Genomic DNA, 25,609 nt, shown 5'->3' with positions numbered 1-25,609 from the left:
TCAGGTCTTTGGGAAAGCCTGGGACCAGCGATCTTCTTTGATATCACATCCTAAAGCTAAATTAGCACATTAGATGATTTTTCAAGGCATATTGTGATACGTGCTCATATATCTAGCAGGGTCATCAAGCCTCAGATGAGAGCTTTGAACAGTGTATAAGGAATGTGCTGGCTCTCTTGACTATCTCCAGCTCTGCATGGATCCACGCAGGTCAGGTGTAATCAGACCCTGAACTGAGAGGCAACTGGGGAGAATGCAGTTTTCCTTGTTAAAGGATGAGCCAAGAAAGATGAAAGTGTGTACTAAATGCAGAGAGAGGACAGAAAGTAAGTTATCATATATTAATTATTCAAACACTGGTTATAAGGAAGAACTAAAAACTCAGAGTCAAAACCCACCTTGAATGTGCATGTGTGATTCTTATTGACTTCACCAGAGGCCATGCATGCATTCAGTGACAGAACTCATACCCATCCCTTTTAGAATATATCCACACCTTTCCTTTTCCAACAAAAACTGAAGTCAAGGAGGTTGCAAAGATGTACCCCACTGGCTGAACTTACCAGCTTGGCTTAATGGTGAAATCCTAGCGGATCTTAAACATAAAAAAGAAGCTTACAAGAAGTGGAAGGTTGGACATATGACCAGGGAAGAGTATAAAAATATTGCTCGGGCATGTAGGAAAGATATCAGGAGGGCCAAATCGCACCTGGAGCTGCAGCTAGCAAGAGATGTCAAGAGTAACAAGAAGGGTTTCTTCAGGTATGTTGGCAACAAGAAGAAAGCCAAGGAAAGTGTGGGCCCCTTACTGAATGAGGGAGGCAACCTAGTGACAGAGGATGTGGAAAAAGCTAATGTACTCAATGCTTTTTTTGCCTCTGTTTTCACTAACAAGGTCAGCTCCCAGACTGCTGCGCTGGGCATCACAAAATGGGGAAGAGATGGCCAGCCCTCTGTGGAGATAGAGGTGGTTAGGGACTATTTAGAAAAGCTGGACGTGCACAAGTCCATGGGGCCGGACGAGTTGCATCCGAGAGTGCTGAAGGAATTGGCGGCTGTGATTGCAGAGCCCTTGGCCATTATCTTTGAAAACTCGTGGCGAACGGGGGAAGTCCCGGATGACTGGAAAAAGGCTAATGTAGTGCCAATCTTTAAAAAAGGGAAGAAGGAGGATCCTGGGAACTACAGGCCAGTCAGCCTCACCTCAGTCCCTGGAAAAATCATGGAGCAGGTCCTCAAAGAATCAATCCTGAAGCATTTACATGAGAGGAAAGTGATCAGGAACAGTCAGCATGGATTCACCAAGGGAAGGTCATGCCTGACTAATCTAATCGCCTTTTATGATGAGATTACTGGTTCTGTGGATGAAGGGAAAGCAGTGGATGTATTGTTTCTTGACTTTAGCAAAGCTTTTGACACGGTCTCCCACAGTATTCTTGTCAGCAAGTTAAGGAAGTATGGGCTGGATGAATGCACTATAAGGTGGGTAGAAAGCTGGCTAGATTGTCGGGCTCAACGGGTAGTGATCAATGGCTCCATGTCTAGTTGGCAGCCGGTGTCAAGTGGAGTGCCCCAGGGGTCGGTCCTGGGGCCGGTTTTGTTCAATATCTTCATAAATGATCTGGAGGATGGTGTGGATTGCACTCTCAGCAAATTTGCGGATGATACTAAACTGGGAGGAGTGGTAGATACGCTGGAGGGGAGGGATAGGATACAGAAGGACCTAGACAAATTGGAGGATTGGGCCAAAAGAAATCTGATGAGGTTCAATAAGGATAAGTGCAGGGTCCTGCACTTAGGATGGAAGAATCCAATGCACCGCTACAGACTAGGGACCGAATGGCTAGGCAGCAGTTCTGCGGAAAAGGACCTAGGGGTGACAGTGGACGAGAAGCTGGATATGAGTCAGCAGTGTGCCCTTGTTGCCAAGAAGGCCAATGGCATTTTGGGATGTATAAGTAGGGGCATAGCGAGCAGATCGAGGGACGTGATCGTTCCCCTCTATTCGACACTGGTGAGGCCTCATCTGGAGTACTGTGTCCAGTTTTGGGCCCCACACTACAAGAAGGATGTGGATAAATTGGAGAGAGTCCAGCGAAGGGCAACAAAAATGATTAGGGGTCTAGAGCACATGACTTATGAGGAGAGGCTGAGGGAGCTGGGATTGTTTAGTCTGCAGAAGAGAAGAATGAGGGGGGATTTGATAGCTGCTTTCAACTACCTGAAAGGGGGTTCCAAAGAGGATGGCTCTAGACTGTTCTCAATGGTAGCAGATGACAGAACGAGGAGTAATGGTCTCAAGTTGCAATGGGGGAGGTTTAGATTGGATATTAGGAAAAACTTTTTCACTAAGAGGGTGGTGAAACACTGGAATGCGTTACCTAGGGAGGTGGTAGAATCTCCTTCCTTAGAGGTTTTTAAGGTCAGGCTTGACAAAGCCCTGGCTGGGATGATTTAAGTGGGAATTGGTCCTGCTTTGAGCAGGGGGTTGGACTAGATGACCTTCTGGGGTCCCTTCCAACCCTGATATTCTATGATTCTATGATTCTATGTGATTGTAAACTAATGAAAATGCAGTGCAGTTGTCCAACATCCATCCAGCCCATGTGTACAAGGTTTTTAAAGTCATAATTAAGGAGAAATATTTTACAAAATGAATTGGTGCATGCTCCAGATCTGAACAGAGGAAGCAGCAATCTATGGCATAGGACTGTAGGATGCAGAAGGAAATGGGACAGTGGGTAAAATTTTGAAAAGCACCTAAGTGACTTAGGAACCTAAGTCCTATTTTCAAGAGTGGCTTATACACTTAGGAGCCAAAGGGCTTAAGTGACTTTTGAAAAAAAATAGCACTTAGGCTCCTAAAGCACACAGGCACTTTTAAAATTTTACCCACTGTCTGTGTGTCAGGCTCATCTCCCCATCCTGGTAGGCTACAGAATTCTGCATGGATGCAACTCCATGATTTTGAAATCTGTGCTGGGCAACTCGAGGCAGAGACAAGGTTTAGTCACTCTCTGCTATATGAAGAGATCCTCAGGACCAACCTGAAATCCTTGTAGGAATTAGTCATGTTAGCAGCATAATCTCCCTCTGCAACTTCTACTTCTTTGAGAGTAGTAGAGTACTGAAGGGTCTTGTCATTACCAAGCTGCAGCACAGGGCTCTTGGGAGTCATGTGACCATGTGAGATTATGACTGGGAGGACAGAGAGCAGCTAGTGAGGAAGGTTACCTTGAGGCTGGCTCAATATCTATGGGAATGATGTGCTATTTCCTTTGAGACTAAGTTTTGTAGGCCATGACTCTTTCGTGTGGATTCACAAAAGGGAAAGCCAGACCCTTCTTTCTTTGTGGTTTGAACACCACAAGGTAAGCCTTGTGAAACTTTTTGCCTAGTGTTTTCCCTGGGTTTTTATTCAGAAAGGCTGAAGGGGAGGCAAAAATCATGCACAAATCAACAGTTTACATGCACAGCACAAACAATGTAAACTTCCATTCTCATGTAGTGATAAAAACAGCAAACAGAACCAGTATTATTCCACTAACACTATTAGAAATATCAGCATCCACCTTGCGACTACTTTCAGTAGAAAATGAGACAAGATCACTAAATGAAACCATAAAAGATATCTCTTAATGAGGAGAAAATGTCTTCTGACCAGGAGACTGTCCTGCACGTTCTTCTTAGTGGAGCAGTGGTTATATTGACACTCACATTAGGATTGTGTGATAAGAGCTACAGAGAAGGAATACAAATAACCAACTTTGTTAGGTAAAAAATGTCCATCTCTTACTGGGTCAGGACTCAGGGGGCCAAATATATTGGAACAGACTGGAAATAAAGTGATCAAGATTAAGATAAAGCAAAGACTAAACAGCCAAGCTTCCATGTTAATTCCTTGCTAACAGCTCATACAAATCAGCCTATTTACCCAACTTTACCAGAATTTTTATTTCTCTTTCACATCCCCATGTTCAGCTTGCACCTCACTATAGCTGATGAAGATGTTCTGATGGCAGGAAACTACTTCACAATCCTTTCGTCCCTCACTTTGTGGTGATGCTGGAACCCAGGTTTTTCTTTGAAGAAATATTGCACTACCACCACCAATTAATAAATAACCTTCAGCCTATTTACTTAAGACAGTGGAATTCAGAAAGTTCCTACATCTGACATTTCTGGCACCAGCAAACACTATAATGGTGATTAGACAGAAAGGGAGAATGAGAATGCTCACTTCAAAAGAAACATAGGGGAAAAATCTTGCTCTTCTTCCCCAGCTGAAGGGCTTTACTGGGTAGTGGAATTAGTGTGGTTTCCCTTTGCAAATGAGGTAGCAAGGAGCTCAGCTCTGCCGGGTTCACCTATGCTGCAACGAGAACTGGTTGACGATTTTGCAATGCAAAATGATTCTTTTGACGAAACCAAAAAAGAAGTGGGGAAAGTTTGTTGAGTTCAAAATTTCTCATATTTCAAAACAATATTTTTAAAATATTTCATTTTGATTTGGTGAGAAACCCCCCCCATTTTTACTGCACTCCCCCGACATGTACTGAAGAAGGGAAGAAGATGGGGTGGGAGGAGGAGAGATAACATTAAAGTCCGAGGAAGTGGGGTTTTTTTTTGAACTGCAACAAAACAAAATGTATTAAGAAAATCATTTCAAATAATTGTCAAAGAACTAAGTTTCATTAAGAATTGTGCATTTTTTTAAAAATTATTCCTCCCCTCCCCCTCACAAAATACGATTACTGGTTTTTGCCCAGCCTTCGCTCCCCACAGAACCAAAAGGAAGGGCAGATCACAAGGAGGATCTGCCAATGCAAGTGCTGGGTAGATAATTTCTCCTTACTGGATACAATAGCCTTTACACAGGGAAAAATAATAATAAAAATCACCCACTGACCTCTGTGGGAATTTTGTCTTTACTTGTGGTGAAATCCTGGTCCTATTGTAGCCAATGGGAGTTTTGTCATTAACTTCAATGGAGCCAGGATTTCCCCATAGAGCTGTAGGCACATATTTTAACTACACGGGAGTGTACTAAACTTATTCTGAAAACAGACCACTTCTCATGAAGGCAGAGATCACTTAAGATATTTTTCCCTCACTGGGGAGGAAAGCTCTTAGCACTGTTTGTAATATATCCAAATAATTCTCTTCAAACAAATATTTTCCTCATGAAGCATCACAGCCAAAAACCTGGGGAGAATCCTTGTACAACTTTCCATCTGACGCTATTGGCCTTAGAAGAAAACAAGAATGTGCACGTTCATGGTTAGGATAGGACTGGGTATCAATGGTGTGGGACTCTGGAGCAGAGAAGGGGGGATATTTAACTGAATTTTATTGTTGCTGGGATAATTCACGGTTTACTTATCAGTGTATTTTTGGATGACTGTCAAGAGCAATCAGGGCTTTAGATATACATTCTTTTATAGGCTAAAACTCCAAATATAGAAGATAGTCTATCCCCTCTAATTAGAAAGATTAGACTTTTGAACATAAGCTCTTAGGTGCTGAAGCACAGCAAATAATAATGTATAGTCCATTGCAGTTTCTTTCGTTCACTACTGCAAAGGTCATTCAGTTAGTTTCTTTCTGGATTGCTTGAAGTCGATGGGCTGCCACTCTCTTATTTAACTCAAACTTCTCATTAGAATCACGAAAACAATTGCTGACATTTTAGAACCCCAACTCCACTAGCCTTTCCAATTACGGGACTCATTAACAGACATCTGTTTGCTGTCCTATTCTAAAAGTGATGGGTCAAACCAAAGAGGAAACAGACACAGACATCTGCAGCTTCTCATTCTTCAAAAAGCATATATATTGATCATAAAAAAATAGCAATTTTAATACTTTATCAACTAAATTTTCCTTTATGCAACAACATTCAATACCTTAAGGAGCAAAAACTTTGAAAAAGACATTGTCGGACTTCTTTTCTCAGTTCCAACCTCTTTTTTTTAATTTCCATATTAAACAAAAGAGCTAGTCATATGTAAGTTAATAAAGTGAACACAAGGGAGATGTACCTCCAAATTAGAGCCAGACGCTGAATAATGTAGTAGGAATGTACTTAAACCTTGGTACCAGCTCGTGACAAGGTCTGCACTCTGTCTTAGCCCTGAGTTTTTGGAAAAGCTTCAGCAGCTATGAGAAAAACTTTCAACCTGACAAACACTCCCCGGCTGGAAAAGGCTCCTGTTTTAATTCAGTCCAGATGTGATTTTTAATGAAAGCATTATGGCTCTGCAGCTGCATGGATGGTACAAACACTTTAAAAGGAATAAATTATTCAAAATGCTTTATTTGCACTGTACAATTATGCTTGACCTTTCCTGGGTAAAATCTTAAGACTGGCTACAATGCCGTTTATGGTTACTTCTCTTGCCGGATCTAATCCTGAGTGGTGCAGGGCACACTCTGCGCCCATGGACATCAATGGTAATCAAGGCTGCTCCACACCTCACAGAAGGGGCTCAGCACTTTGCAGGATTAGCTGCATGGTGAATATGCAGTAGAAAGGTAAACAGAAAAGGAACATGATGTATAAGTCAGACAAATATCTTTACAGAGGCAAACAAATAGTTGCAACACATTAGCATAGAGTCACCAGCTAATTCTAAAAACAAGATGTGTTGGTATTAATTTATTATATTATATTATATTAATTATAAAGTCACTCCCCACAAGTTACCTTGATCTAAATACTTTCTATTTAAATAATGTTTAGCTTAACACAGGGTATCTTTGTAATATTTGACTGTCACACCATGAAAGGCAGAAATAAGGTCTTTTTTTAACCCAACAATACATTCTGAAGTTTAATCCGTGTGCAGTGCGTGTTTGCTATACATACTCCCATAGGGGAATGAGGAAGTAAATAGTTGAAAGAAAGGTTAGACTAACAAATAATCAAATGCAACTTTTTTCTGGTATATTAAGACATTTTAATTACTCAAAATGAATAACTGTACATTCCCAGGGGATATGAAAATTATAGGTTAAATTGTCCTTTTGGTTAGACTACTTTTTGACATAGGTAATTCTCTTGACTTTAGTGTATTACCTTGGATTAGCAGCAGTTTAAGCAAGACAGGAATTGAACCTTTATGAATTCAGCACTTTCACCTTAATTGATCAGAAACAGAATATCCCTTTACCATCATGTGCTACCTGCACCTTCCACCCCATTGGCCCCAATTCAGCAAAGCACATAGGCATATGATTAAGTGATTCACTGAATCAGGGGCATAGACATCACACCACTTATTGTATGTTCTGTTTTCATCCATGGATCATTAGGGCTTATACCACATGTATTCTATATTGATACCCCATACAAATCTATCCCCTTCAGTGGAGTTGTACGGAGTCTAAGTTATTGAAAAGTTTGGGCTATAGAGGATAATTTAGTCCTGTGGTCCCAGGCATGCCCCTGCTGGAGGTCTGGAATGCTATCTATTCTGAAGCATTCAGTGGGGTTAAGGGTCTTTAATATTTATCGAAACACTTTGAATTCATGTACAAGCCTGGCAAATAAAGTCTCCATTAAATGACCCATAAAATATAAAATACAAAACAAATGCAGACCTAAGACATGCTGTTAGAGAAGAAGTTCATTTCCAAGAGTAACAGGGAAGGGGAAATGATAAGTGAACCATTGACAACTGATTGGAGAGTACTAAATGATCCTGTTTGAGGGGAGGAAATTTAAAGTTATTATTCTCCGGCAAATCGCTCTGAATGAATTTCATCATTCTTGTTATAAATGTGTTTTCTGACACTTTAATTATGAAAAAACTATTCCTGAAACACACAATGAGAGTAGAAGATGCCATAAGTTTAAGTAAAATGCTATTGTATTCCCATTTTGCAAAATTCACAATCACATTCAAATTAAACAGCATTTCTCTCTGGTAGGATGAAATGAATATTGCAAAAATGAAATTGTATACACAGATTCAGGAGCATTTTAATCATTTTATTTTACACTTAAACAAAGAAATAGTGGAAATGGAATGCTGGAAGCATTACAATTTGATGAGTATATCTTTCTCCATAGAACCATATACAAAATCTCTTATCTGTTTGCAAATGGGAAACATTCACTACAGCAGTATAATGAAACGATCCTCATTAAAAAGGGGAGGATAGGTAACTGATTTCTATTAGCTAAGTACACCACATGCTTAACTAAAACAAACTGTGCTCTCTGGGCATTCAGCTCATTTTATTGCTCGTTCCCTCCCGCTTCCCATTTAATACGGAGCTACCACATTTGTAATGTATCTGGACAAGTTTGGTCCAGAATAAAACCCAACCAATCTGCTCAGTAACAATGTACCTCATTGGGATCTGTGTTTTTTAATAATCCATAAATCATTTTTACAATCTGTGGCTGATTAGTTGTCAGTTTGTTCCTCTTTATGAATTTAACACAAAAACTTAACAGCAATATGTTTGTTAAATAAATGCATGTTTCTGAATAATGCAGGGTGAATGGTTGCACAGATATTGCACAGCACTCTAGTTCAACTGATAACTGTTTAGATTATACATCAAGGTTGAAATTTGCATGACAAGCACTAGATGTGCTATTTAAACTAAAGGCGCACTGTACCTATTGATGGACCCATTACACTCCTATAACTTCTGCACTGATAATATTTATAGTCCAAAATGTTGCAAATTTCACATTTAAAAGTTCATATTTAAAGACTCTCCACCTTCATATATTGTGCAGCACGTCTTCATGTAGTAGAAGGGTACTGCAGAGGAGTGCAGGGCATGAAAAAAGAGAGACCAAAGCAAGCCCTTTTCCACACTCACTATAGCTGAACTACGGTACTTTGCCTCACTGTTTACAACGAAAAAAAGTTTTGAAAGCTATTACTTATTGGCACTCACAGCACTTCCTTTCCTATATTATCTTCTACTTTATTTTGATCATGGGACAGAAACAGAACAATCTGACAGGCAGAACAAGAGTGAGAACAGAGTATCAAACCAGATTACCCACAATACTAGGACAATTCTCTTTTATTATTTATAACAGGAGGGGTGAATGTGGAAAAAAAGTCAGACAATTTTTAGCTTTCTGTTACATTCCTTTTCTTTAAAAAAAAAGTAACAGGCAGGTACTTTGGCCTAGTGGCCTAAATGGAGGTAGATTATTCACAGAGTCAATCAATTCCCTACTGGACCTGCTTTCTCCCACAGCATGCAAAAATTATAACCTAACGATTGTGTGAAAAATTATGTAGTCACTCATGTTACATGACTTAGGTAGATAGATATGGACCTGATTTTTTTTTTAAAAAAAATACTCTTTGGTAAGTGCTTAACACTTCAAGTCCTATGCTTAGCTACTCTCCAGAGACTCAGTTCTCACCTCAGCTTCCTTAAAAGCAAAATTCCATTTTGTTCAGAAGGCTGAATACTAACCAAATGGCAACCAATTAAAGAAAGATAAAAGTAAGATACCAGACACACTTGAACCACCAGCCAGTACTATGGGAAACAAAGTTAAAGGCCCTTTTTATTATCATTTTCTAACTGTATTATAAATTCAGAATTAAAGTAGGAAGGCTGGGCTTGTGCTTAAGACAGTGGAGTGGGACTCAGATCTGGATTCATTTCTTGGCTCTGCTACAGACTTCCAGTATGATCTTGAGCAAGCTGATTAATTTCTGTCTCAGTTTCCCATCTATGAAATACTTGCTTTCTCCCAATCCTTTATCTTTCTTGTCTATTTAGATAAAGCACTGGTCAGGGCAGGGATTATCCCCCACTACATGACTACAACATGAGGGCTCTGATCTCACTTGGGGCTGCCTGACTCTACTGTAATACAAATAAAATAAAAAACAGGAATAAAATAATAATTCCATATTGTGGGTTTTCCTGGTTTCTTTTAATATACCACCAATAACATAAATGCTCTGAAAAAGGAGGGAATACTTTTCAGGGGCAATGCTTCTTCAGAATGCCTCCCTACCTCTAACTTCTTTAAAAAAAAAAAAAAGTAAGACAGGTATGGTGAAGTGGTCTGAGCCTTGGCGTGATTGAACGGCCAAGTTCTAATCCTGGCTCTGATCTTCATGCCCTCTGTGGGCATGTAACTTAACTTATTTGCCTGAGTTTCCTAGTCTCTACCCATAGGGGTAAATAAGAACCTCCTCACAGGGGTATTGCAGGCATAACTAGTCAGCATTTTGAAACATGTTGTGACAACCCTGCCCAATATTAATAATTACAAGAATTACAAATATAAAAATGCTCAACTCTTTCTATCATTTCAGATTTAAATCCAACCAATCAAGATTACTAATACAGTATGGAGAGACTATCACCTCTAGATAGTTAAGGCTGGGCATAACCTCCATCATGAAGCTCCAATTTTGTTATCCTATAACTTTGGTTTGGAAAAATCTGTTTGGCCTCAAAATTTCCAGACTTGGTCAGAAACCAAAGCAAACCATATCTGCAAAGCTTGAAGAAAGTTTGTCAAGTGTTTGTTAAAATGCAGCACACTAAAAAGTTCACCCTGTTTGAAATTAATTGTGTACAATATTTCTTTGTCTCCATCCAACTGAAAAATACTGTTTTCAACCCTTCCATATAGTTAAATCTTTGACATCACGCAGAGATTATAGCTGAAGAAAATCAGTTGTAATAAATCAAAGTTTACTAACAATTTTTGTTGATAGGTTTTGGTCCATTGATTTCAATGAGATGGATGGACTCAACCTGTCTCCGTTAATGTCCATGGCAGTTTTGGCCACTGACCTCCTCCATGGGATCAAAATCAGGCCACAGTAAGCCAGTGCGCTAGTGAAAAAGCTGCCACAAACCCAGTTTAAAGAGCCTCTGGAGGCTTTCCCTGGTTGAAGATAATCCTCTGGTTGCACACAGCCACTCTAGCAACTTCATACCACCAGGGCAGTCCCTAGCTATTCTGGGGCCCTACGCAGGCCCCCTGTCGGGGGGAGGGGGCGGAGGCAGGCCTCTGCAGGAGGAGTGGGGGGGCTGGCCCCAGGCCTCTGGGGGGGAAGGCCTTGGGGGCGGGGGGAACCACCCCACAACACTCACCGGTGGCACAGCTGGGGCTGGGTCGCTGCACTTCCCACCACTGGTGAGTGCAGGCCTGGCCCTGCTGCAGAGCTCATCATCGTCTGGTTCCAACTGGGTGGGCACAACAAGTGCTTCACAGCGCCCCTCCCAAGCTCTCTGTCTGGGGAGCTCAGCCCTTAAAGGCACAGTCCCCAATAACATACCTCTTCAGATCTCTCATCAAAGCTCAGTCCTTCCTGTAACATTTTTCTCCTACACATACTCCCTGTGCCCCAAATTTCCTGGTACCCTACGCAGCTGCATGCTTTGCATATGGGTAAGGACGGCCCTGTATACCACCTTCTCTCAGCCCCCAACAAAGGAAACACATGGCATACGCAGGAGAGGTCTGAACCCAATCTCTAGCTTCTGGAATACCCCCACAAAACTGCTGACAGTCAGCACAGATTACATTACAGAATCATAGAACTAGAAGGACCTTGAGAGGTCCTTAGTTCAGTGCCCTGTGCTCAAGGCAGGATTAAGTATTAGCTGCTAGGTGACAGGTGATTGTCTATGCCAGTGGCTAGGACAAGAAACTAGGATTGCCAGGTGTCTGGTTTTTGACTGAAATGCCCGATTGAAAGGGGACCCTGGTGGCTCTGGTTGGCACCACCAACTGGGCGGTTAAAAGTCTGGTTGGTGGTGCAGCGGGAGTCCAGGGCTAAGGCAGGCTCCCTGACTGCCCTAGCTCCACCTGGCTCTCAGAAGCAGCTGCCAGGCCCCTGCGGCCCCTAAGCACTGGGGCAGCCAGGGACCGGGAGGCTCCGTGCACTGCCCTGCCCTGAATACCAGCTCCGCAGCTCCCATTGGCCAGGTACTGCGACCAGTGGGAGATGCGGGGGGCAGCGCCTGCAGGCGCAAAGGCAGCAAGCACCATGCAGAGCCATCTGGCCGTCCATGCACCTAGAGGCTATAGGGACCTGGTGGCTGCTTCCTCGGAGCTGTGGAAAGTGCTGCCAGGACCCCACACTCCCTCCTGCACCCCAACCCTCTGGCCCAGCATGGACCCCCCCTCCTGAACCCCTCATCTCCAGCCCCACCCCAGAGCCCATACCCCCTCCTGCACCCCAACCGCTGCTCCAGCCCGGTGAAAGTGAATGAGTGGGGAACAGTTAGGGATGGAATGGGGGGATGGAGCAAGTGGGGATGGGGCCTCGGAGAATGGGCAAGGGGAGGGGCAGGGCAGAGGTGTTTGGTTTTGTGTGATTAGGAAGTTGGCAACCCTACCAGCAACCCAGTTGCACCAAGAATTGGGGAAGAGCAAAATGACTTATGGTCACCTTTGCACTTCATACCCTCAATCTGCAATAGCTGAAAGGTTGGACTCCGTGATTCGTCCCTTTATGTGTGTGTGAACATCTCTCCTTCTATTAAAAAGAAAAGGAGTACTTGTGGCACCTTAGATACTAACAAATTTATATGAGCATAAGCTTTCGTGAGCTAGGCTAAGGCTCTGAAAGAACAAAAGGATATTTCTGTAGGTAGCAGCTGACAGAAATCTTCCTTTACAACAAGCAGTAGAGGATAGTGTTTTTGGAGCTACAGGATCAAGGGAATTGAGAGGGAATAGTATCTCTATAGTTAAGATTGAAACCGTAGTCTCATCAGCAGGATTATTTCAATCCCTTTTATAATTCAAACAAAACAAAAAGAAAAAATTTCCTGGGCTTTCAAATTTTTCAGGTTAAGTCTCAATAGATGTTTTCAGAACTTTCTGTCCGAGTACTTTTGAAATTTTTGCAAAGAATCTAATGTCCCCCACTAGACACTCATGATAGTCCCTTTTGGGACTATTTTGTGTGTCCACCAGTCTGCCCAATGGGATCACATTACATATTTGAAATAGGGATATACTTTGTGGCTCATATAATAGGCAGTTTTCAAGGTTAGGAATAGTAAAATGTTTAAGAAGTTATTTGAAAATTAAACATTACTGTATCTCAGTGATGGAGAAAAAGCATGGTGACATAAAATAGAATAGGCCAGGGATATTTTTCAAAAGGAAACGGAAACTTCAGGATATGGTAGAGCTGCATCTTCTGCTATATTCTCCAGCAAAATGCCCCCGTAACTATGGGGAAAATGAGTCCATTTTCCAGATGAGGTAACTGAAGAACAGGAAGTTTAAGAGATTTGCCAAAAGAAGTTTGTAGCAGGACCAAGGACAGAGCTCTGATTTGGTAGATCAATATCTTATCCAGTAATCTACACCACTCCACACACATCGGTTCAAATCTTAGTCATGCAAATTCTAAAATGGGGATAACAATGAGATCTACAGATGAAAAACCATAGCATAACTGTGAAGTCACACTAGTCACATTTTTTTAAGATGGGATAAATCATTCTTGACTTTAATAATCTGAAGACCCACTACATGTATTTTCTCCCCCCACAACTGTCTTCATTAATCTACATAAAGAAAAGTAAAAAGGTGAAAAGTGTAAAAAAGGAATCTGAATTGGAAAATTCTATAAAACAAAAAAATTTTTAAAAAACCCTTTTAAAGTTGCTAAACAGCAATATAGTTAGTGAAGAAATTAGTAGTTAATGACAGATCTTACACTGTTCATGTGATAAGAATAATATGTTTGCTGAAGTATTAAAATGCATATTTCATCACAACACAGCAACCTTAACTCTGACCCAAAATAAACTATTATTTCACCAATAATCTCAAAATATAAACTCTTAAGAAACACCTTTTGCGAAATAAATACAATACATTAATTACAGATATTGATTAGCCTAAAAGGAAAATCTGTGGACATATTTTTACCATTAATAATGTTTTATACTTTTGTATTAAGCTACATAATCAACCTCATTCTGTAAATGATACTGCACTTGGTGACATTATATGGCCCGTGTCGTGCACGAGGTCAGACTAGATAATCAGGTCTCTTCTAGCCCTAAAAATCCATGAATCTATGAATGAACCACCATTGCCCCGACCTCCCAGAAAAACATTTGACTGTGAATTGGAACATATGTTAACTGGTAACATTTCATATTTAACGCTTTTATTGAAAAGAAAATATTTAAACATAAGACATTAAAAAACAATCCAGGGGTCAGTTTTTGAAATAGGTTTGGGACATACACAGCATATATTACCTGAGCACATAAAAATACATGTATGTGTGTTGATAGGTTGATACAGAGTGTGAGAGATCATAATGCATTATGGGCTGCTCTGGTCTGACTATTTACACACTGCTGTGAAATGCTATAACATTTACTGCTTTGATGGTGCTTTGAGTTACTGTTTTGATTACTCTGAATAACTTTGAAGCACTTCAAGGTGAAGTTGCATTCTGCTCACAAGTGCTCCCTTGTTCTCATGTGTATTTAGCATATCAATTGGAAGATTTCTTCTTGTGGATCAGGAATTAAAGGAATATTATTTTGTGTCAGGCAGTATGAAGAATTCACTAACTCATGCCTCTTGCTTTTTGTTTATATATTTACTAATTGACTCAGTGATTCAGAATCTAAGGGAAAGTTATTTTGACTTCAATATGCACGTTGCTCACATTTATATACTTATAAATAATTCTGTACTACAATTCTCTTAGATTAGATGTGGAAAAAGCCCCATAGAAAATATCTGGATCTTGCTTTACTGTTCATGGGTCCGGAATGATTTGCTAAAATGTTAGTGAAACTATCATTCTTGCTAGTTTTTTAAAATGAAACGTAATAGTCCAGAATCTGATTTTAAGTGTATGCATAGCACTAAAGGAAACTCCAGTGGGAAAATATTATACCATTAAATAAATGAATCTCTGCTATTCATAAAAACTAGGGAGTGATCCCTATGTTGGTAAATTAACAATTATGGTGATTTTACTATTAGGAGTAATCAGCCAAGCACAGACACTTTTTAAAATGCTCTTTCTACTTTCTTGGCATGTTGCATAGTTAATTTTGATTTATATAGTCTAACTTGATCAGTTTCTATCTCTTTCTGAAAGAGAGAATGGTATAAATTAAGAATGTTAGAGCCCTTGGGAAAGTGGGGCAGGAGAACGTTTGTAGATTAAAATCTTGAGGACGACCTCTGTGAAAACTCTTCAAACTTGCTTTGTTCCTTTAAAGTCCATTTAATCCTTTGGAGTGGATTCTTCTGGTTTGACCCCCTTGAACCTCCATGACCAACCCAATAAACTACTGAAAGACCAAAAGTACCCAAAGGAGAGCCTTTAAACTAAAGAAACTTCCTCAAGGCTATAAGTTACATCAGAGTGAGAATGAGCCCAATGAGGAGGGAAGATCCTGTATCTTTAACACCATTAATTATCCACTTAGTAATCTACTTCCATTATAAGTGCAATCCTTTTCTAACAGGGCTCTTCTTTCCCATGCCTGGAGCAATATACATTGTTCTTCAAATGACAAGAAACCCCTTCTTTGTTGTTCAGGAATATCAACCTAGGTGAACTATGTAACAAAGTTTCAAAAAATAATTAGATCTTTGTTGTGTTTATAGCACACAGTCTCCTTGGGGATATATATAATGATTTGCCTGTAGCTACTGCATGGGAATTCGAGTAACATGGCAAACATGTAGAATAGTATTTCTTGAGTGGTGTTTTATGCAGTGATCTTCAAACTGTTATATTTGATGCACATGATCTTATGTAAAAAGAAAAGGAGGACTTGTGGCACCTTAGAGACTAACCAATTTATTTGAGCATGAGCTTTCGTGAGCTACAGCTCACTTCATCGGATGCATGCACTTCATCGGATGAAGTGAGCTGTAGCTCACGAAAGCTCATGCTCAAATAAATTGGTTAGTCTCTAAGGTGCCACAAGTCCTCCTTTTCTTTTTGCGAATACAGACTAACACGGCTGTTACTCTGAAAAATGATCTTATGTGTTATATCATGTTTGTTCTTCATCATTTAAAAAAAGAAGAAAATAATCTTAGATCCCAAAGAGCCAATTTTTACCTGTAGCAAAGCGAAGACTCACTGGTATGGTGCCTCCTGCTGGCTGCCTGGGAATTAGCTCTTTTCCAGTGTACAGAGCACCCTCTGCAAGCCTGCCTCAGGCCCCATGTCCCTCCCGGACCCCAGTGCCCCTTTACCTCAGGGTTCTGCCCCCAGCAGTACCCCTTACTCTGGGTTTCCCCTCTCAGGGGAACCCCCAACCCTCTAAGCCCACCTTGCCTCAGTGGCTACTGCCAGTCATCATCTAGCCCTTGCTCACTGGGCAAACTGCAGTCTGCCATGGCCACTCATCATTGGCAAAGAGGTTGGACCAGCTGCCTCTGCCTAACCCCGGGCTGCACCTCCCAGCCCCAGTACCCGCATAGGCCTTTATCAAGGCCTCAGCCTGCGGAGTTGCCAGGCTGGAGCTCCCCATCTCCTCTTGCCCTTCCCCAGCACTGCTCTGCTCCAGGTACCCTACTCCCAGGAAGCTAGGTCCTTCTCTCTCCACAGCTAGGGAGAGTCTTCTCCAGCTTCTGGCCCCCAGCTGGGCCCTAACTGAGCTGGTCACACCTGTGGTCAGCTACTCACTCAGCTGCTCTCACTGCTTTTCCCAGCCACAGCCGTCTCCAGGGCTGCTTTTAACCCCTGCCTATCGGAGTGGGGCAGCCACCCCACTACATCACCGTTTTCACTTTTTCTCCACAAAATGGGCACAGAGGAATTCTGGCTTGCCTAAGGGATGCCCACACAACAACTGCCCATACAGCTAACTTATACCAGGAGCACAGTCATTTTACCACAGGAAGCTATGAAGGGGCCACTGAGAGGAGATAGGTGGCGGGGAGGAACGTGTTAAAACCTGCAGACTAAAGCTCTAGCCTCTAACCCAACACTGACTCAGCTCAATACAGATTGTGAACTCTGCAGAAGCCCAGTTTGGGATGTAACAACAAGACCCTACAATTCATCTCCTGGCCACAATTTGTGAGCATACAACTCAGGACCTCTGCAAAATACACCTCCCATCAGCCCTGGGCATGCACCTATCCATCACCTGGAGCCAGAATTTGGGCTCATGTTGTAGTTCTATAATGCAGTTTATATGTATGAAATCTTTGTTATTTGTTGAAGATCTTATTAAGTACCGAGTCTAGGACATAATTCACCACTGAACAATTCCAGCTTTATACCAGTGTAGACTGGTTGATAAGAATAGAGTTACACCTGTGCAAAACCAGGGTGTGAGTCAAAGCCCTACTTCAAAACAAAACATGCTAAGATAGTTTCTGTAGAGAGAAGTTGGCCAGAGGGGAAAAATACATTTCTGTAGCTTGGAAACATAATCCATAATTGTTTTCCACCCATCTGCCCTCTTCCAGCCTGATCTTCAACCCCTATTTCTCCCCTCAGCACACAGGAAATGTATACAAAGCCTGATTTTACACTTGTAACAGGGTCACACTCACCTCTCACAAACACACCTTGGTCAAGTGCATGTGCCTGCACACTCACTCTCTCTCTATGTGTTTGTGGTGGGTCTTCAGTGACACAGCCCCCCAGCCAAGTAACACACACACAGTCTGTCTGATAAAAGCAAGGCAAACCCCTTCCAGGGTACAAGTCCAACAGGGGCCCCTCTCAGTGTCCCCTGTAATGTCTCTCTCAAGCTGTCCTTGCTCCGTATAGAGCAATGCCCTAGGACTTCCTCCCTGGAGGCAATGTCTTTACCCTCTCAGGGCCTTTTAGCCCCAGCTCTCCAGCTGGGCCACTACAGTTCAGTTCCCCTTCTGGAGTGACTCAAAGTCCAGGCCTCTTTCCCAATGGCTGATAGGGGTGGGACCCAGCCCCACCCACTATTCCAGGTCCCAGCCCAGAGACCCTATAGATAGAGGCCATCCAGTGTGTCCCTTTATCTAAGCTGCACCGCTGCTCTAATTCCCTGGACCACTTCCCCATGGTCTTACACCCTTACCTCAGGGCCTTGTCCTGATGGAGTCCTAACAACCAGCCCAGACCTTCTTCTCATTCTCCCCAGCTTCTAGCAGCACTGCCCTGTCCAAGGTCCTGCAGCTCCCTCAGCCAGCCACACACCATCCACATTTCTCCAGCACCAACAAGGAACTGAACTTACTGTGGTCCTGCAGCACTTCTTATATGGGCCTGCTGGGCCTTGATTGGCTGCTCCCCGAAGCCCCTTCCTGATTGGAGGATTCTCTCCTCTGCCGTTTTCCTGGGCGGGGTGTGGGGCAGGGCTGTGTGGCCTCCAGCAGGGAGCATCACCCCTTCACAACACTACTCCAATTCAGTAGTAACTCCACTGAAATCGCTAGAGTTACCCTAGTGTAAAAGGGTTGTAAAAGGAGAATCAGGCTTCTGTTTGCAGAAGATCTGTGGGAAGTGGGGAACAACTGCATTTCCATCAGTCCTTCACTTTCCCTACTCTACCTGCCACAACTATGTATATTCCACCATCTTTATAAGTGTAACCCTCTCTTCCTTCCCGAATCACCGAGGAACAGGCAAGCGTTCACCTTATATCTGGGCACCTGATGTCTTGAGGATAATAGAGATCCTGGGGAGGTCCCAGCAGTGGTGTTGGATAGGTGGGAATCGTCTGTCCACCCATCTGCAGCAGCTGTCTACTCATCAGAAGAATGACAGATGGCAGTGCCTCCATATGGATACTGTATACCTCCATTAGGGTACCTTAATAGCTTCCAGGAACAACTGTGGCCTAAACCATGCAATAGGCCCAGCAGATAAGGGCAAATGATACTTATTGCTCTATGGAAAGCATTAAATACACAAACATGAGCCAGGAACAGCTTTACTTAGAAGTCATGTACCAAAATACAATGACGATGCAATAGAATAAATTAGAATACCTACTGTAATGTGACAAATCAATAGGTGGCATCGCGACAGTTCAGCTAATGGTAGAGAGTTATAAACATTAAAGACAGGTTTCAGAGTAGCAGCCATGTTAGTCTGTATCCGCAAAAAGAAAAGGAGTACTTGTGGCACCTTAGAGACTAACAAATTTATTTGAGCATAAGCTTTCGTGAGCTACAGCTCACTTCATCGAAAGCTTATGCTCAAATAAATTTGTTAGTCTCTAAGGTGCCACAAGTCCTCCTTTTCTTTTTATAAACATTAAAGTAAATTTAACCACTACTCACTACAACTGAGGCTTAACTTTAAAAACAACATACACAAGCACGTTCATCATTAACATTGTACAAACTCAAGCCCTCCCAGAGTGTGCACTCCCCTATGCTTTTAAAATCCCAGACACTTTCTTGAGGCCTCGCCTCCCTTCCCATGAAATTCCTCACACTCTTTTTAAGGTGATTGATTTTTTTCTCAGCCTCCTTTCTCCTCCAGCTTCCCTTAGCCAGTGCCCCATCCTTCAGTCTCCCAGCCTGTCACTGCAGTCCCTGTAGTGTTAACCAGGAACTCAGATCTTGCCTGTGGTTAACTGGATGTGCTCTAGGTTCCACACCTCAGAGTCCCCACCCAGCAGACTTGTTCCCCCAAACCGCATCTATCACCACAGAGAAAACTAAGAACAGGATTAACTATAAAGCAAACTGGTTTATTAAACAGTGACTCAAACAGGAAACAGGTTTCAGAGTAGCAGTCGTGTTAGTCTGTATTCACAAAAAGAAAAGGAGTACTTGTGGCACCTTAGAGACTAACAAATTTATTTGAGCATAAGCTTTCATGAGCTACAGCTCACTTCATCGGATGCACTCAGTGGAGAATACAGTGGGGAGATTTATATACATAGAGAACATGAAACAACGGGTGTTACCATATACACTGGAATGAGAGTGATCACTTAAGGTGAGCTATTACCAGCAGAAGAGCCGGGGTGGGGGGTGGGGGTGGGGACCTTTTGTAGTGATAATCAAGGTGGGCCATTTCCAGCAGTTGACAAGAACGTTTGAGGAACAGTGAGGGTGTGGGGGGGGCGGAAATAAACATCGGGAAATAGTTTTACTTTGTGTAATGACCCATCCACTCCCAGTCTCTATTCAAGCCTAAGTTAATTGTATCCAGTTTGCAAATTAATTCCAATTCAGCAGTCTCTCATTGGAGTCTGTTTCTGAAGTTTTTTTGTTGAAGCATTGCAACTTTTAGGTGTGTAATCGAGTGACCAGAGAGATTGAAGTGTTCTCCGACTGGTTTTTGAATGTTATAATTCTTGACGTCTGATTTGTGTCCATTTATTCTTTTACGTAGAGACTGTCCAGTTTGACCAATGTACATGGCAGAGGGGCATTGCTGGCACATGATGGCATATATCACATTAGTAGATGTGCAGGTGAACGAGCCTCTGATAGTGTGGCTCATGTGATTAGGTCCTATGATGGTGTCCCCGAATAGATATGTGGACACAGTTGGCAACAGACTTTGTTGCAAGGATAGGTTCCTGGGTTAGTGGTTCTGTTGTGTGGTGTGTGGTTGCTGGTGAGTATTTGCTTCAGGTTGTGGGGCTGTCTGTAAGCAAGGACTGGCCTGTCTCCCAAGATCTGTGAGAGTGATGGGCCATCCTCCAGGATAGGTTGTAGATCCTTGATGATGCGTTGGAGAGGTTTTAGTTGGGGGCTGAAGGTGATGGCTAGTGGCATTCTGTTATTTTCTTTGTTGGGCCTGTCCTGCAGTTGGTGACTTCTGGGTACTCTCCTGGCTCTGTCAATCTGTTTCTTCACTTCAGCAGGTGGGTATTGTAGTTGTAAGAATGCTTGATAGAGATCTTGTAGGTGTTTGTCTCTGTCTGAGGGGGTGGAGCAAATACGATGGTATCGTAGAGCTTGGCTGTAGACAATGGATTGTGTGGTGTGGTCTGGGTGAAAACTGGAGGCATGTAGGTAGGAATAGCGGTCAGTAGGTTTCCGGTATAGAGTGGTGTTTATGTGACCATCGCTTATTAGCACCATAGTGTCCAGGAAGTGGATCTCTTGTGTGGACTGGTCCAGGTTGAGGTTGATGGTGGGATGGAAATTGTTGAAATCATGGTGGAATTCCTCCAGGGCCTCTTTTCCATGGGTCCAGATGATGAAGATGTCATCAATGTAGAGCAAGTAGAGTGGGGGCATTAGGGGAGAGCTGAAGAAGCATTGTTCTAAGTCAGCCATAAAAATGTTGGCATACTGTGGGGCCATGCAGGTACCCATAGCAGTGCCGCTGATTTGAAGGTATACATTGTCCCCAAATGTGAAATAGTTATGGGTGAGGAGAAAGTCACAAAGTTCAGCCACCAGGTTTTCCATGACATTATCGGGGATACTGTTCCTGGCGGCTTGTAGTCCCTCTTTGTGTGGAATGTTGGTGTAGAGGACTTCTACATCCATAGTGGCCAGGATGGTGTTTTCAGGAAGATCACCGATGGATTGTAGTTTCTTCAGGAAGTCAGTGGTGTCCTGAAGATAGTTGGGAGTGCTGGTAGTGTAGGGCCTGAGGAGGGAGTCTACATAGCCAGACAATCCTGCTGTCAGGGTGCCAATGCCTGAGATGATGGGGCGTCCAGGATTTCCAGGTTTATGGATCTTGGGTAGTAGACAGAATACCCCAGGTCGGGGTTCCAGGGGTGTGTCTGTGTGGATTTGTTCTTGTGCTTTTTCAGGGAGTTTCTTGAGCAAATGCTGTAGTTTCTTTTGGTAACCCTCAGTGGGATCAGAGGGTAATGGCTTGTAGAAAGTGGTGTTGGAGAGCTGCCTAGCAGCCTCTTGTTCGTATTCTGACCTATTCATGATGACGACAGCACATCCTTTATCAGCCTTTTTGATTATGACATCAGAGTTGTTTCTGAGGCTGTGGATGGCATTGTGTTCTGCACGGCTGAGGTTATGGGGCAAGTGATGCTGCTTTTCCACAATTTCAGCCCGTGCACGTCGGCGGAAGCACTCTATGTAGAAGTCCAGTCTGTTGTTTCGACCTTCCGGAGGAGTCCACCCAGAATCCTTCTTTTTGTAGTCTTGGTAGGAAGGTCTCTGTGGGTTAGTATGTTGTTCAGAGGTGTGTTGCAAATATTCCTTGAGTCGAAGATGTCGAAAATAGGATTCTAGGTCACCACAGAACTGTATCATGTTCGTGGGGGTGGAGGAGCAGAAGGAGAGGCCCCGAGATAGGACAGATTCTTCTGCTGAGCTAAGAGTATAGTTGGATAGATTAACAATATTGCTGGCTGGGTTAAGGGAACCACTGTTGTGGCCCCTTGTGGCATGTAGCACTACAAAAGGTTCCCTCCCTCCCCGGCTCTACTGCTGGTAATAGCTCACCTTAAGTGATCACTCTCCTTACAGTGTGTATGGTAACACCCATTGTTGCATGTTCTCTATGTATATAAATCTCCCCACTGTATTTTCCACTGAATGCATCCGATGAAGTGACCTGTAACTCACGAAAGCTTATGCTCAAATAAATTTGTTAGTCTCTAAGGTGCCACATGTACTTCTTTTCTTTTTGTGAATACAGACTAACACTGCTGCTACTCTGAAACCTTTCATGATAAAGAGATTGAACTACAGTACTGGTATGATGTGAATTGAAAAATACTATTTCTTTTATCATTTTTACAGTGCAAATATTTGTAATAAAAATAACATACCAATAATAATAATACAAAAATGTAGAAAAATATCCAAAATATGTAATAAACTTTAATTGGTAATTATTGTTTAATGGTGCAATTAAAACTGTGATTAATAGCGATTAATTTTTTGAGTTAATCGCATGAGTTAACTGCGATTAATCGACAGCCCTACTTAAAACAGAATTTTAGCAGTCCAAGCACATTTGCGCTTCAGATCAACTAGGGTTAACTGTATTCTGAGTGGTAATTATTTTATTACCACCTAATCAAATGCTATTTAATGCAGGATGTAAGCTATATCCTTGGCTTTGTGTATGGCATGTGGTTTGTGAAGAAAGGAAGTATTCTGCAGAAGACAATTCACATAAGCACAGGATCTTGGATTAGTTAGAAAAACAAACATAAAACTATGGAAACTGCATACAAGTCTGGAGCAGGGAAGAGCACAATACATTACATTAAAATGGAAAAAGAAAAGGTGCATTTATTTAAAGATTTTATTTCTTTGGGTTTTATTATAATCAGAGTTTGTGGCACCACCTATAGTTAAGGTTTCATAGATTTTAATGCAAGAAGGGATCATTCGATCATCTTGTCTGACCTCCTGTATAGCACAGGCCATAGAATTTCACCCAGTTATCCCTGAACTGAAACCAGTAGCTTGTAATGGACTAAAGTGTATCTTCCAGAGATGCATCCAGCCTTGATCTGAAAACATCAAGCGATGGAGACTCTATCGCTTCCTTGGTAGTTTGTTCCAGTGATTAATTACCCTCACTGTTACAAATTTATGCCCTATTTCTAATGTGCCTGTCACTTTCCATTATAAGACCTTGTTTTCAGTTGCTTAAAACTTTGCCAAATTAACAGTTTGGTCTAAAACTTTCCATGCTGGGTGTCTGTCTCATGCTGAATTTTTTGTGGGGAAGTTTCAGCTAAACAGGTTCATTGCTCCTTAGAATGAGGTTAGGAAAAATGCGTTGTTTGCCCATGTTAAAAAAATTCTTACAGCTGTTTTGTTGAGAAGCTCTAGCACCTCCATGATTTGGGACAGAAATTTGAAATTTGGCAGGAAGGTCACCCTGTTGTCAGGGATGTGCCTTTTGCCATGCCTGTGAAAATTTGCTTAAATTTAGCCATGTTTTAAGCCCCAAAAAACTCAGTTTGTGCATGCTAAGTAGACTCTTGTTAGAGTTTGGCAGCTAAATTCTCTGAGAAGTCCATCTCCACTGAACATGCTTCATCCCATAGCAGCTCCTACGTGCTGCCTAGACTGTGCATGAGCCATCCCTGCAGAGTGACTGAGCACATTTCATCCTGGGGCTGCAGGGGGTGAGCAGGACTTTCCCTGCACTTGCTGCTGCCAGCAGGGTTGCTACCTCTGAGGTTAAAAAATAAAGGGGACTTCTGGGATGATCCTGAGCCCACAAAACTGGACAACTGGCAGTGTACTGAGCACCCTTGCAGATTTCCCTGGACAGCTACCTCAAAAAGAGGATGGTCCTGGGGAAACCTGGCCAGCTGGCAACCTTAGCTCCCAGCTCCTGGGGTCACTGCGCCACCAGATCTGAGAGCAGGGAGACCGTCTATCCTGTGCTCTCACAGCTTTCCCTGCTGACACCCAAGCAACATGGACGAAAATGCAGAAGCATGAAAAATGGAGATGGAGGTTTCAAGAGCCAGGGGATGTTGAATTGGATAAGAGCAGAGGGAGGGGGGAGAGGAAGGCAAGATAGGAACAGAGGAGGAGGGAGGGCAGAGCAAAGACAGGAGTAGAGGGGAAGGAGCTGGGATGTGGGGATAGAGGGAGCAGAGTGAGAAAGAGACAGGATGCAGGCACAGGGGCAGCAGCACTTCTAACCACTACAGAATACTGAACATGGAGTCCTCAGTCTCAACATTCTTCTGCTGTCACCAAATAAACTGTGAAACCCACTGGCAAAACGTGTGTCCCATCCCATATAACAGCCTACTACTGCTATCCATTACTCTGTTAGCTCAGGTAGTAGAAATCTGTGTTGTGGCTCTAATGGTCCAAACCTTGGTGATGACCCAAACTGGGAATCAATATGATTCCACAGGATTACATTTCTGTTACATCCAAAAATGATGTTAAAAGAATGTTAGGATTGCAACGCCAAGCACTCAAAAGATAGGAATGTCTCCATACAGGTGCTTGTGCAACCTTAATTGCCTTTCCACCCTCCGCCCCATAATTATGTATTATGCTACAGTCTTTAATTGCATGATCACATACTATTTTTTCTACAGGACCTTAGAATTGTGGATTTTCTTCTGTATCCTTGTCCTTCTGACTGCTTCTGCTCAGACACACGCACCTCCACCAAGCAATTCCCAGGACCCTGTGAAACCCACGCCCCCTCCCGCCACACCGCCTGTGTTATGGGTAGCAGCCCCCTACTGTTTCAGCTGTCTTACTCCTAAAAGGAGCTTACCTTGATCCTGAATGAAGGATGGGTATTATTGCCATCAGCTTCACCCAGGTTTCACTCAACCCCCATTATAACATTATGGCCCTCCATGTTATCATCTTTATACTGTTTACTTCTAAAATGGAATGGATTGTGCCCTAATATTTGAACACGTATCATTTCTTCCAACAGACGCTCTGTGCTTCTCTTCCTTTACAGTAAATTTCAATGGATGCTGGTCTGCAGTACTAGGCCCATATAATTTATTGGGCTAGTTATAATCCTGATACACAAGATTTGATCATTATCTAATATATTATTTGAAATCTTGCCATAATGCACTTGATCAATAAGCTATCTTACAGATGATTTCTGAAGAATTTCTTTTCTGTCGTAATTTAAAAAAAAACACTTTACATACAGTAGGTATCTTATTTCCTTAATTATTTTCAAAAAGTTACTGAATGGTTTATGCATTCATCCCCATACACACAGCCTGCTATTCCCTGCTGGAA

General features: G+C 42.4%; 1 protein-coding gene across 1 annotated transcript in view; it reads right to left on the bottom strand.

Annotated features, from left to right (window-relative positions):
• Window positions 1-25,609, bottom strand: part of TRIQK (triple QxxK/R motif containing) — a 149,383-nt gene that overhangs the window by 3,376 nt on the left and 120,398 nt on the right. The window contains exon 6 of the mRNA XM_043539354.1: window positions 3,633-3,738. Coding sequence (XP_043395289.1) covers window positions 3,633-3,738 — 106 coding nt within the window. The remainder of the gene's footprint in view (window positions 1-3,632; window positions 3,739-25,609) is intronic.

The sequence above is a fragment of the Chelonia mydas genome, chromosome 2, assembly GCF_015237465.2.
Source record: "Chelonia mydas isolate rCheMyd1 chromosome 2, rCheMyd1.pri.v2, whole genome shotgun sequence".
Classification (NCBI taxonomy): domain Eukaryota; kingdom Metazoa; phylum Chordata; order Testudines; family Cheloniidae; genus Chelonia; species Chelonia mydas.
This window is presented reverse-complemented; position numbering and strand designations above follow the sequence as displayed.